The following is a 14,575-nucleotide window of genomic DNA, read 5'->3' on the forward strand; positions in this document are numbered from 1 at the left end:
AATTGAATATAAATTAACTATAAGAACTAACAAATGGAAGTGTAATGCGGTGGTGTGAAATGTGGTGTAACTAATTCGTATCATAGTTTTAACGTTAAAATTCGTATCAAGTTTTAACGTCGATTTCAACGCGATGGTCGGAAAAACAACGGTGTTATTAAGAAATAATTTTAGGAAATGCTGGCCACGGATTTCGGATCTTATTAAGCATGTAAGTAGAATATTGTATTACTTTTATTGAGCTAATAAATGCTTTATCTATGACCTCTATCCAATACGAAATTTAGTATGAGTGTAACAAAAATGATCGCTTGGGTTTTAACGATACCATCCAGATGGATAGAAATAGGAACAAATTCCACATTAAGTTAGTAACTTTTGAAGGGGCTGCAATCTGTCATTTCAGGTTTTTGCAAATCTCAAAAATTGCCACATTTTATGGGTTACTGCCTTCTGAACGCATTTCCCGTTCTTTAATGTCCACTCCATAAATTCCACCCTAATTAGTTGCAATTTGATGATACTGGCTATACAAGTAATCTTGACATCGATCCAAGTTTTATCAAAATTGTATAAGTTGTTGTATTTTTAAGGATCCGTTACCTACCTTTTATCCCTATTTCCACTCCATACATTCCACTCGAATTAGTTGCAATTTGATGACACTGGCTATACACGTAGCCTTGACATGGATCCAAGTTTTATCTAATCTTCATAATTTGGTAGTAATTTTAAGGTAATTTTAATTTTAGCTACCTTTTATTCAGAAACACAACAGTAATAGCTCTCCTTTTGATAAGACACAGTTGGCGGTGGAGAACAAAGCTTACGACGGTGTTAATATGATTTCCAGATTGTCATCTACCAAATCTTCTTAAATACCAAATTTGAAACAATTTCGTAGGCAAATGTGACAAGGATTTTAAAAATACCGAATTTCGGTGGGTATCGTTATATGTGCGCTATAGGGAAACGTGGACTTAAATATTCAATGTTCTGCCACCGGAGCTAGAACTCATTATAAACTACAAATGCCAAATTTTAGACAAACCGGTGGCAAAATGTGGCAAAATCATCGAAATACCGAATTTCGAGAGGTGCCGTTATATGGGGGCTATACAAAAACGTGGGCCTATATATACAATGTTTTGCCACCGGAGCTAGAACCCATTATGAACTGCAAATACCAATTTTAAGACAAATCAGTGGCAAAATGTGGCAAAAATCATCAAAATACCGAATATCGGGAGGTACCCTTATATGGGGGCTATACCAAAACGTGGTAATATATCTGATTCTCATTGTTGAGCCAAATTTTTACTGCTGCTTAAATAACACTTCTTTTATGGTCAAACCTTGCAAAGATTCCATTCCTTTTGAAGGGTCCCAAACCACTGGTCTTCATCGTACCGGTAGTAATTGTATGCAAATATTCATTACTCTCCTCAAACAGGTTTGAAATGAAAGCACATAATACAATTAGTATTATTTTTAAAATGTATTTATTTTCTCATTTAAGATTATTTATTGAATTTTAAATTTCACATAATTTATTGTATTCATGATTACTAAGCTAATGTTCATGTTTTTTTTATTAGTTTACCATTAATTTATTTTGGAATAAATTATTATTGTCACATACTTAGAGTAATTCATATTTACTGCGTAATTAATTTTAATGCTCATCCTTTCGGTTATATTGCATAGAGGTTAAACAAACAGGAGAGAATATTTTATTCATACAGAAAAAAATATTAAAACAAGTCAAAATAAAAAATAATAATTTTAAATATTAAAAAAAATAAAAAATAAAATGGATAGGTATATGGAAGTTATAGAAAAACAATAATAAAAGTTAAGAATATAATAATAATGAACACATTAAAACTTCAATTAAGTTCCAGGGTCAATTGGATGGAAATGAGGCATATTGTACACTAAAGGAGATATGCTAATTAAACAAATAGCGAAAAATAGGTTTGTTAGGATTCCAATATCTTTTAACTGCTGGTCCATTGAAGGTTGCGATAACAGCAAAAGTAACGGAAAAGATGAACACTAACACCCTCCATCAAAGAAAAAAACATTTTCCCACAACGATCAGATCTACGTTCTGAAACGACCCAAGTTCCATTCGGCTAAGATTATCATAGCTGTAAAAACTTTCGATTCCACCCGCACTTTCACAACAACAACATATTCATGAGGAAAATCTTTTCTGATGACGCACTCCCCAAATATAGCACTGTGATTGACTGAGATTTTCTTGCTTTTGGACATCTTTCTGTCAATGTTGAAAAAGCTATCCAATTAGGCGTATCCTGTGATAATAATTTTCGACGTCAATTAATAAATATTTTGAGTGCCGCAACGAACTCCGCAGATTACATACTCTCAACAGAAGATTTAAAATTCATCCATTTACGTGGGTTCTATTTTAGCCTAATCCCGAAGTTTTAGACTCCGAAAAATCTTTAATACGGATATGTCGAGAAGTTGCAAATTTTATAAAACCTATTCTCTGTGATGGGAGACGTTTTGTCAGGTGCGGGTGGACTTAACATTCATTTAAAATTCGGATAACTACATTCTTTGGGTGAGAAGTCAAAATTTCAGGAATGACATGCAATTAGGAGAATGGCGCTGGAATGATTGGTTTTATAATTTAATAAGGCAGGCCAGTTAGTTCACCCATGTTTAAGAAAATCATTGAAATCAGACAGCTGCTTTGGAATGATTATTTTGTTTTAAAATGTTTTTCAAAATTAATATATACCACCGATTTGGAAACTTAATTGAAGTTTAGATATAAAAGGGATCTCTTTAAAATTATATTTATGTATCATCAAATACACATGCTTATAATTATTACAATAAACAGTTTTTTCTTTATAAAAGTAGTTAACAGAAACAATTTGAAAAAAAAAAATAGAAACAAATTGAAAAAAATAATATGTGTATTATATAAAACAATATAGAAATTATAGTTTTCTATAAGCTACTTAATTATTAAAAAAATATGTGTTATTATATATGTAGATCGAGTAGATAGGTAATTAAACTACATCAAGGTGGTTGTTTTAGTTCAATAATAATAATTCATATTCTTAATTAATATTTCTCAAAACTGTTTCGTTACGAAACTATCGCATTTAAAGGCTTATAACATAGGAGTTTTTATTATTTTTTCTTTTTCTAGAGTTAAATTTTCTTAATCATTTTATTATAAGTCATTATTTTCAATTTAAAGTTATGTTATTCATACTTAATTTTTAAAACTTTGGCATGCATTTTATGTCATGTGATTTTGTTTTTAGCTTTCAAGATTTCATAATAATGGATGGAGGAGTTACCTCCATACAAGAGAGAGTCATTAAAGACAAATGCATAGTAGTTATGTCTTTTAATTATATTCTTTGATTGTTTTTTGTTTTTATTTAATATTTACAGAGATTCCTTTAAAAATACTGTACGTTTCAAAACTATGCATTTGTTTATTGCCATTTTTCCCTTGTGAAAAGATAAGCTATTCATTTGTTTTATTTCGAATTGTTATTGGTGGTGTTCAAAAACATTTATAATACCATTCCCAATTACGATGGTTCCATGTTGCTGACCAACTCTCGTGCCAGTTCTATCAAATGGCAGCTTCTTGTTGTAGATTTTCTTTATTTTTTTGCATCATTAGGGCATTGGGCGAACCAATACCAGCTGTTGGATTCGGACTTGGACTATCATTGCTGTCTGGCCGACGCATTTTATTCTTACAATAGAATTGTTTATGGGCCAAATAGGTTTTCATATAATTAAAAGAGATATCACATGTTTGACAATACTTTTGATTATTGATATTCTCTTCGGGTGTGGAATTTAATGGTGGCGGTGGACCAATGGCCGGTGAGCGCAATGCAGGTGTAATACTCATGCTAATTGAGGGCGGTGGTGGTGGTCCCTCACCACCAACAGCAATTTCCATGGGTTCGGTTTTTATGTGATGTGATGCAAAATCATTTCCATGTACCGGATGTTGCCCAATATTGGGTAATGGAGAGTGGTTATTGTCGTGGGGATTCAATAAGATGACGGGTGTTGTATTACCCACCGTGGGGGGAGGAGGATGATCCAAGGGTTCAGATTTGATGGTAAAACTGTAAAAAATATTAAAATATAAAAATTAGTTTTTAATTTCCATTTCATTTATATTGAGACCTTACCTATTAAGCCCATTATCACCATTGTGACTGCCACTCAATGAATTGGTTTCCGAAGCTTCTAAATCACCAGCTTCTGGAGATATGGATGGTGAATTGGTAATAATGTGAGGATGTACCAATTTCATATGGCGCAACTGAAAATAAAAAAATATTTATTAGTTGGAGTTTTAAAGGATAGAATTGATAGGTATAGATTATGCAAATAACTACATAAAATGTTAAAATTGTCAAACAATTTTTCTACTTTGCAAAACAACTTCAAGAAAATTGAATACAAAACTCAAAAAAAAAAAAAAAAAATAAATAAATAAAATAAAATACGACTCAAGAGCAGAGTATGTATATTCGTAATGCAGCTCATCTAAAAGTCCACTTTTATTATTATGGGAACAACAGGTTGTACGAAACTACGGATGGTGGAAGTCCCAATATATAGACGAATGAGTTACAGCCTAAAGTCAACAATTTTACAGGTTTTGGTCCCAACCTTTAAAGCAATATTACTGCATTCAAACGGAGTTTCGTTGTTAATTTTGATCCTCAATGAATTAAGGCTTGGTTTTAAGCACCTTACCATTGCACCATAGTAAACCATGTCATGGCTGACCTCATATCGCCCTTATTTGGATAGTACATTGAATTAAAAGAAAACTAGCTCAGGGTGGGGAGGACGCCTCTCTTTATACGCCTTGACTGACCAACTGGATAGAAGGAACTTCTGTTAAAACAACAAAGTGAGGGATTGGACCTGAACAAGGACTGCATTCCTGAGGTACTAATCGAGGACATACCTTTGACGATAGAGACATGGATACTCGGACTATGAGATGCCCTACTTGTTCATCGAGGATACTACACCGTTTGAAGGAAAAAACTTCGGTGGGGGCTCTCTTGGGAAAGTATGATCTGTTTGAATAGGATGGGTGAGAGAGTGGTACCTTCTCCCCTCTGCCTCAACCCTCAAAAGCAGTATGGTTGAGGTGAAGGATGAGAAAGATTTCAGAAGAGCCGTTCATATTCGTAATAGATTTGCTGGTGGGAGATTGATTCGATAGTAACTAAGGCTTGAGGTCCTTGTGGGGCAGCACCGATGGTGCGAAAAAACATTGTCCGCGAACGAACACGAACAAACCATGGGCCTTATTATTCGGCCAATTGTTTCAATTAAATTAGAAAAAGGTGTACTTAACCGTAATATTGGACAACAGCGCTCAGCAGAGTTCGGAGATTGATGAATGTTCTGGACTTTTTTACAAACATATCAATCGGTCTCAAAATTTCAAATTTGGGGTCCAGTGGCGCAAAAAGGTAAATAAGTAAAAGGAACTTGCAAACATAACTTTTGTAAACCTTCCTCTCTTGGCTTGAATGGCAAAAAATTTTGGTTGAAAAATTAGATCATAATTTCAGCATTTATTCTAATATTGGATCTCATGGTCATCGGTCGCTGGGAATTAAAATGTCTGGTTGGGGTTTTTCGGCAAGTTGAACAGATAAGCTAGTTAGATACCGGGGACGCAATTTTTATGTTCTTGGTATCAAATAGCAGGAAACTTTAACTGAAAGTTTCACCTAGAATCACAATATTTATTCGAACATTATATCACACCATCATTACCTAATTTGTCAGGTGTTTAAAATCGCCCATTAATGTTCTACTTTGCCCGTTAATGTTCTACGCTCAAAAAATATGTGTATGCTGTCAAAAAGTGATTCCACCTCTTCATGTTTGTATCTACTTCACTGGGGTATTTTCAAAACCGTTTAACTTTAGTTCTATGTCGATCCGTCAAAGGATCTGATTTATTTCAACCTTTTTATTGGGTTTGTAAATTTCTCATTTTATGACATTGAAGTGTTTAAATGCAATGTTCAATCTTATTACAAACCTGGCTCAAGTTCAATCCTAATTACTTGTTTGTTGTTGTGGTTTCAATAACATTTTTTAATTACCAGAGTTCACGATCGGTGGGTGTGCCGTTCCGTTTTTTTGTATTATAACAAATTCCATATTTCCAAATCGTATAACATTCTATCAAGTTATGCGATTTCTCATCGACTTATTAACAACAATTGTTCGCAACCAAATAGTTATTGACATTTAACATTTTTGTATTCTAAATCGCTTTGTATTATCGTAATCGAATCTCGATTGAAATACTTACCACATTGCCTTTATATGTGGATGAATAATTACAAATATCACAGTTGAACACCTGCTGGGCCGGTGACTGCGATTGCTGTTGTTGATGTTGTTGTTGCTGCTGCTGTTGTTGAAGGCCAGCCGCCACAGCTGCTGCAGCGGCAACTTGTTGTTGTAAATGTTTCTGCTGTTGTTGATGCTGCTGCACTAAATGCTCTTGATTTAAAGATGCTGCACTGGGTATTTCAATGGATTCATCTTCCAGAATGCAGGCCATAAAGTGTTCCTCATTCAAATCGGTGGATTTCTTGTCGAAATGCATGCGTATATGGGTGCGCATGCCTCTGCAAGGTGGTGAAAAGGAAAAAAATAGTTAATTCATTCAAGTTCTTTATATTTTTGGGGTTTTGGAAACTCACCTCAAAGTGTTGCCCTTGTAACGACAAATGGTACATCGGAAGGCCTTGACAGTGCCATGTGTCTCCATGTGCTTGCGACTTTCACTGGCCGTTAGACTGACCGCATCACACAATGGACATTTGTAGACATTTTGATTGTGACCAGTGACAACTGATGAGGAAGAATTATTGCTACCAGCTGCAGTGGCAACATTTGCGCTTGGTGGTGCTACCGGAGTTTGGGCTGCTGGCTGTTGAACCAATGCCGGTGGTGGGGGACATGGTAAACCAAATTCATGCACAGTTTTACATTTTGTACATTTTTCTTTGGCGGGCAAAACTAATGGCGCTGCATCTGGATTCGCCACAGCAACTGCCGCAGCGGCGGCTGCAGCAGCAGCTGCGACAGCTCCACCACCTTTGGGACAGTAGTAATTTTGGTGAGCCCTCAAATTGTCCAGGGAGGTATATTTAATGCCACAGGCTGCACAGATTAATTGTTGATATGCTACCGGAGTGGTTTCTGCTGGCGATGCAGCCGTAGCCATGGGTGGTGTAGAAGAGATTTTTGTTTCGCCCTCACTGGCCTCTTGATTGCGGGCCGAACAGTAGTGTTGCTTGTGGGCCAAATAGTTTTCATATTTACAAAAGACAATATTGCATTCTTTGCATTTGGAAACGCCTTGTTTGACATAGATTTGAGGCTGATTTGCTGCGGCTGGTGTGGCTGGCTGTGCCGGACCGGAGGCTGCTGCAGTGGGTGGCAGAACGGGCAGGCCCAATAAAGCACCACGACCCGAGGCAGCGGCTGCAACAGCAGCGGCGGCCAATTCGGCAGGTGTGGTACCCGGTTGAGCAGCTGCACTATTTGATGAGCTGACCGCAGCAGCTGCTGCCGCCGCTGAAAGTTTGAGGGCAAGTTCCAAATTTTTATTTGCCAACAAGGGATTCAATAATTCAGCCGGTAACATTGATCTCAAATGAAGGTTATCGAAAATATTTGTGGGATTTGATGCTGATGCGGCTGTGGGTGGAATTGTGGCTGGTGGTGACATGGAGGAAGTACTGCCGGCCCCTGAACTTCTTGGACTTATGGCTCTACGCCGGGGTGAGGGACTCATCGATGGGCTGTTAGGCAATGAGGGTGCACACACAATTTGTTCTGGCGTAATACTACCCGTATCGTCGAGGACCAAGTTTTCTTTGCCCGCTTCCAGCAGGGTTTCCATGTCCAAACGATTTGGATGATGTTCGCTGTTGGCTGATTCAAGAAATGAAGCTGCTGCGGCGGCTGTTAGGCGTTGTTGTCTTTGCAGCAAAGCGGCAATGGGTGAACGTCTTAGGGATAGATCCAAGGGAGCAGAATCTCTGCAAGCAATGTAAAAAAATAAGGATTTCAAATTTGCACAATTGGATGTTGGAAATTTTAAATTGGCTTACCTCAAACCCTCGCCTTTACGTTTGGGTGTATTCTCGGCTGGTTCTTCGATATTTCGGCGTACATTCTTCTCCGTTAATAGGCTTTCATTTGATGACGAAGATGTTTGGCGTGTGGAATCAACCATATACTGTTGTTGCTGTTGTACAGAGGAGGCGGCGGCTGCGGCCCCTACTAAATTATTGGCTGCACTCAAAGCATTGATATTCAAGGCGGTGGCCAAGGGTTTCAATTGTCCACCATCCAAGGTGAAACAAGTGGTGTCTGGATTTACAACTGACGGTGAGGGTGATTGTCTGAAATCGGAAACTTTATGTTAAAAAATATTAAACAATTTGTTTTTTGATTTACTCACAGTGGTCCCGCAATGAGACTGGCAGACCGTATCAACGAATATGGTATAATTAAAATGGGATTTGTGGGCAAGGCCAGAAATGGGGTGCTTGGAGGCTGTTGTAATGCTGCCGCAGCAGCTGCAGCGGCCGCTGCCGCCACCATAGCCGGAGTGGGTGTTTTAGTTCTAGTCTGTGGACTTATGGCACCCGAATGCACTGAATTGGCCTTGGGTGTGGTAGATGTTGTGGTGGAAACCTCCAGTTTTGGTGTCAGCTGGCCTTCCGTGCGCCTTGAGCTGCAATAATGCTGTTTGTGGGCCCTATAGGTCTTGACATTATTGAAACGTATATCACAGTCACTACAATAGCGATCGATTTGCTGGAATAAATGATAGAAGGAGGAGAAATATAATTAAATATTTTATTATCACCCGTTTCAGAGTTTTGAAACCAACAACAACTCACTTGACTAGTATTGTCTTCCAGAAGGGCAGCAGCTGATCCCCCCACCGCACCACCATTATTTGAATTCGAGCTGGGTGCCGGTGATGTCTGATGCATACGCATATGACGGTTGAGTGAGACCTTCTTGTCGGCACTGTAGGAACATTGAGTGCAAGCATATTGTTTGCCAGTCTTTGGAGCCTTGGCGGCCGGTTCAGGGCCACCCGCCACAGCCGGGGTAGCATTTGCAACATTGGCCTGAGTGGCTGGTGAGGTGGATGTCTTGTCGGCCAGCGCAGATGCTGATGGCACAGAGTCTTCATCATTATCCTTATGCCGATGTGAACAGTAGTAGGACTGATGGGCCTCCAGAGTAGAGGGTGAGCTGAATCCAATGCCACAGGGTACACACATAAACACTTTCATGCGTGGTGGTGCCACCTCGACAGGTGGTGTGGGTTGGGCTTTTATCAAGGGCTCCACAACGGTGGGTATGGTACCGGGGGCCACCAAGTGCGATGCTGGAGAGTCAATTTCCCTTTCGTGCTGTTGTTGCTGCTGCATACGTTGTTGTTTCCTTTGCTGAGCCTGCGACTCATGAACCACTTTCAAATCTTTGGCATCTGGCATCAAAGCTGGATCAGATGCCAGCAATGCATTCAACCTTAGTTTGGGCATAGCCTGCGATTGAGGTGATGATGCCGTTACATGGGATTCAGTACAATTATCTTCGGACTTTGCCGGACTGGAAGTTGATGTGTTATGGGAGCTGCTGTCAGGAGTGCATGATTTGCGATCCTTAGAATTGGTATCATCATCATGATCATTGACATCGTGTGTGGATTTCGATTCGATATTCGAAATTTTCTGCATATGGTTTGGCGAGGAAGCTGGGCTGGATCGCTGCTCAACTTCCTCTGAGTCCATTTTCTGTCTTTTATGCATTGGTGGTTCACTGTCCATATCTCCGTTATCACTGTCGTGATCTATTCTCCGTCTTGAAGTTTCTTCATCATTCAAGTCATTATCATCAGTCTCTTTTGTTAAGCGATTGGGTGGCGTGGTGCGACATTCATCCGACATATTGGTGCGTTGCTGTTGCTCCGGTTGTCGATTATGATGATCGTCTATGTCCATTATATTGTTTGTATTGTATTCTTTGGAATCTGAAAGTAAGAGATGGAGTTTTTTTTTTAGAAAATTTATTTTTTAAAGAAATAATGTGTTAATATTAAATCTCAAAAAAGGGACATATTTTTATGGGGAATGGATTTTAGGGACAAAAAAATCATTCCAACTAAAAATCCCATCTGTTATGGTTACTTGTTCCCTGTTTCACAGGGGTAAATAATTCAAAACTATGGATAAAAATGCCTCTTAGTGGCATAAGAGTGTTTCGGAATTGGATGCATTATCACCCTGTTAGAAACGATATTCTTCGGTTAAAAAGTATAGATCCCCATCCCTAGGCGAAGATGAAGAGATTTCTGAATTGTTGGCCAAAATGTTGACTAACCGAGGACTAATTTCACCTCATTGTTGCCGAGCAATGATTAGCTCTTTCGCCGCTTTTCTATTCTCAATAAGGCTAGTTTTACTTTGATCACAATCCTGCAGTGATCAAATAATGATGCAGCATTTGATGCCTGTGCCTTCCCCTTCTCCACAAATGTCGGTCTTATTAGTGGGTTGCGTGTAAGCTTTCACATTACTGCATTCTGTTTGGAGATTAAACCCCAATTGGTTGAAAATGTGATTGAGTACATTCGGCTTTATCTACTTCGACAGGACTGCCATCATACCCTTTGTCGGTTTTATTGGCATACTCGTGTCGATGTATCAGACTTCACTTCAGTTTCGAGTTCCTCGAAGCCAATGAGTATTACATCCTTGTGCTATATGAGAGCTTGATCGATTCGTATCATTTACTTTCCGAATCTCGTGAGAGCTTCGGCTAACAAATTTGCTGCAGTAACAGTCACAAAAATTCCATTCCTGACTTTGCTGTGGACATCAAGAATTCCTTGCTTTACTAGCAACACCCTAGCCTAATCAGAAGGTTCTAGCCCTCGGCAGACTAATTTCTTCTTGGTTTCCTCTTAAACTTTAATATTTCTACGTGATAAACGTGGAGCGTTCCAAAAGCCATTGGATATATCCTTCTGGCTTTATTAAAGGGTCACATTTTATTCTAGGATGTAGAAATAATTTCCATTTCTCATTTTATTTTTACTAATCCAAGGTCAATGTCCTACGATTCCCATAAAGGTGTTGGAAGTTGGCTATTTCGGATTGTGATCCCTGTACCGATATTTAAGGATTCAGGATCGCATTTATTACGATATCGAAAAAATTCCCAATTCAAGTTTCGTGTCTACTCATCTAGGATCAAGGCCCGACGATTACTAAAAAGGTGTTAAAACTTGGCTTTTCTGACTCGTGTCCCATGTCCCGAATCTTGTAGAAAGGCCTAACATCATAACTATGTGATAGGAGCCACTGTTATCGAACTTCCAGCTTTTGGAAGACGGAAAACTTATTTCCCAACTCTTCAATGTAGGTCTAAACTCGTCTACGTCGGATGGCATTACCATGGTGTACAATTTGATAGAGAAATATCTTACCAGTGGCCGTCGAAGACGCTTCTTCTTGGTTCCGCGCAGTCCAAATATGGCAGAATTTCCCATAAGTATCAGTTAAGTTTCCTTAGACCTAACTTGTTGACCATAGAAACCCATCTCAACCATTCAATATTCCAATCCACCCAAAGTCGTCAGATCCAATTCTGTTAAAACTTTATCGTTTTTGTTGCTGGGTTGCTTTCGTTTCAAAATCACTATTGTAACACCCTGTATCACGTAGACGAGTGATACAGGGCTATAATGAAACAATACTGATGCTGGAAACAAATCTCTTGACTGGCTTATCTCTTTTAAAATCTCTGTACTCTTCAATCCGAAAAAATTCTTAAGAATTCAAACCCATATCAGAGATATAACGAACACACACACACATACAAGAAACTTACTTCAGCAACGAACCGACGACGACAACGGCAACAATAATAAAAAACATCTAAACCGGACATTTTCCAATGAAATTCTCACCAGAGAGTTATAAACTATGGCAATCGTCGTCGGATGGTTGGCTGCTTGGTTGGCTGGCCTTCCCCTGCGGTCGGATGGATATTCAATTGGTGAATATGTGTCAAATTGACCAAAAGGTTAACAATTATTATCGAACAAATTGTCAGGCCATCCTGTGGCAGAGAGACAGACGGACAGACAAACAAACTCACGTTTGTGATGATGACAAGAAGAGAAAAAGGAAAGAAAAATAAATCGCAAAAATACGAAACGGCAACGCACTACCAAAAAAGAACAACGCTTTTTGTGGCAGTCAAATCGAACCAAAATAAAACGTATCCAATACAAGGCTTTTTGCTGCATTTCGAAAAAAAATAGTGATCTGAGCTTTTTGTTCTTTGACCATCACCACCACCATAATAAGTATGAATGTGAATGGTGGTTACATACCGACCAACAATGACTTTCAGACAAACAGACAGCAAAACATGGTTGCCCGAAAGTCTTTGCAACAAAACGTTTAACGACAATGACTTGAATCCCATGAATGGGGAGACGGACGGACAGCGAGAATTTCTGCCAAAGCGTCGCTTTGTCTGCCACAACACATATATCGTTCGTTGTGCACCACACTGACTAGCCAGCCGGCAACATTCGTCGCTTCTTAAACGGCTACCATGGGTTCTTCTTTTTTTTTCTCGCTTACTTTGGGTTATTCATAGTTAAGCATTACAATTCGTTCACATGTTTCGTTTGATTATGAAGTTTTGGAGTTTTTGTTGTTATTGTTGCTGAGCTTCTTTCAAGCGTGTGTTGAGAATAGAAGCTAAGATTTTTGTATTTTGCTTGTTATCCACATATTCAATCTTTACTTGGTGATATTCGGCTTAGTAAGTGGTGCTGGATCTTACAACAAACACAATTTAGGAAACCATGATGAAGAAACAGAATTGTGGATATGTTCGTTTTATTTTTTGTGGCCTTGGACAATTTCTAAGAGAAGTGTTAATCTATTGTTGAAATCTCTTCGTTTGTGATATTATCGCGTTTCATTTTTTTCTTTAATTTTGGATTTTTTTTCTGTTGAAGTTGTAATTGCTTGGAGAGATGAGAGAACTTAACATCGTTATGAAACTCAAAGGAAGTTATACACTCAATATTCACTTTGCTTATCATTATACAGTGCCGGACCAATATTATGAATGAATCTCCCTGAGCACCAATTCATTATATTTATCTGGAGCGGAAGGATTTAAAAGGAAAACAAGTAAATAAGTAGCTTAGTTCAGCCGGGTCGAACTTTTTTTAACTTTTATTAGAAGAAACTTGAAAAACTTCCAAAAAATTCCGTCGGAAAATACCACTCAAACGAAAACCGTTATATGGGGGCTATACGAAGACCTGGTCCTGTATAAGTAATTTGTGTAATAGGCTGTAGTAACTGTTCCCAACGTTGTATACGAAATTTGAAACAATTCCAGTGAATAACGTCGCAAAAAATCATCAAACTATCGATTATCGGGAGGAACCGTTATATAGGGGATATATGATATCGTGGACCTATATAGAGAATTCTCCTCCAGGGGGTAATGTACTCACAAGGAACTCCTTTTGCGGATCGTCCAAATACCAAATATTGGGGGTATATTTATATGGGTGCTATACGATATCGTGGACCGATATACAGGGTGAGATAAAAAAAATGCAACAAAGTTAAACACAAAAAATTTTTAAAATTTTTCTTTAAATTTTATTGAACGAAAGCAAAAAATGTCGGAAATAATATCAAATTTTAGAATAAGTTTAGATTTGTTCGAATTGGCACGAATTATGGCCTTCCAACGGCCAATGAAACCGCCAATTCCCGGCGAAGCGCTTGCTTAAGGTTATCGACACTTTGGTATTTTTAGTGCCAACATTGCTTTCTAAAATACTCCAGATACAATAGTCCAACGGATTGGTATCCGGAGATTTTGGTGGCCATTTTGCGCTGAAGCGAGGAACCTCATTTTGTAACCATTCTTGGGTGGCGCGTGCTGAGTGCGACGGTGCTGAGTCATGTTGGAATGTCTAAGGTCTGCGGCCAAAATGTTTGCGTGCCCAAGGCCAGAATCCAGAATAATTTTCGGCATTTATTCTGATGTCACGGTCGATTAGTACGAGCGGAGAGCGGCCATCGGCTGTTATGGCGGTCCATACACTCACCATGGCCGGCGCTTGAGTTCTGGTGGCCAACCAAAGGTGCACATTTTCAGCTGACCTCTTTGGAAAGTAAACACGATCATTTTGTTTGTTTACAAACTGCTGGACAACGATTGTTTTCTCATCGGAGAAAATCAATTCAGGCAGTTAACCACTTTCGGCCAAGCGAAGCAACTCTTTACCTCTTTTTTTGCTGTTGCTTTACCCCGACCTCATTTTTCAATATTTGACGAATGAAATATTGCGATATGTTCAGCTCACGAGCCATTTTTCGGCCACTGACACGAGGGTTTCGATCAAGTTGCTTCTTTATTT

At 38.7% G+C, this 14,575-nt stretch overlaps 1 protein-coding gene across 2 annotated transcripts in view; it reads right to left on the minus strand.

The window, feature by feature from the left end:
• Window positions 1-1,485: 1,485 nt before the first annotated feature.
• Window positions 1,486-14,575, minus strand: part of LOC101894324 (zinc finger protein ush) — a 335,976-nt gene continuing 322,886 nt past the window's right edge. For both annotated transcript variants that reach the window (XM_059125533.1, XM_005181511.4), the window contains exons 3-9: window positions 8,994-10,138; window positions 8,549-8,907; window positions 8,196-8,489; window positions 6,777-8,123; window positions 6,380-6,701; window positions 4,215-4,348; window positions 1,486-4,148 (exon numbers count right to left, since the gene is read on the minus strand). In XM_059125533.1, coding sequence (XP_058981516.1) covers window positions 3,638-4,148; window positions 4,215-4,348; window positions 6,380-6,701; window positions 6,777-8,123; window positions 8,196-8,489; window positions 8,549-8,907; window positions 8,994-10,138 — 4,112 coding nt within the window. In that variant the 3' untranslated portion in view covers window positions 1,486-3,637. The remainder of the gene's footprint in view (window positions 4,149-4,214; window positions 4,349-6,379; window positions 6,702-6,776; window positions 8,124-8,195; window positions 8,490-8,548; window positions 8,908-8,993; window positions 10,139-14,575) is intronic.

The sequence above is a fragment of the Musca domestica genome, unplaced genomic scaffold (genome assembly GCF_030504385.1).
Source record: "Musca domestica strain aabys unplaced genomic scaffold, Musca_domestica.polishedcontigs.V.1.1 34, whole genome shotgun sequence".
Classification (NCBI taxonomy): Eukaryota; Metazoa; Arthropoda; class Insecta; order Diptera; family Muscidae; genus Musca; species Musca domestica.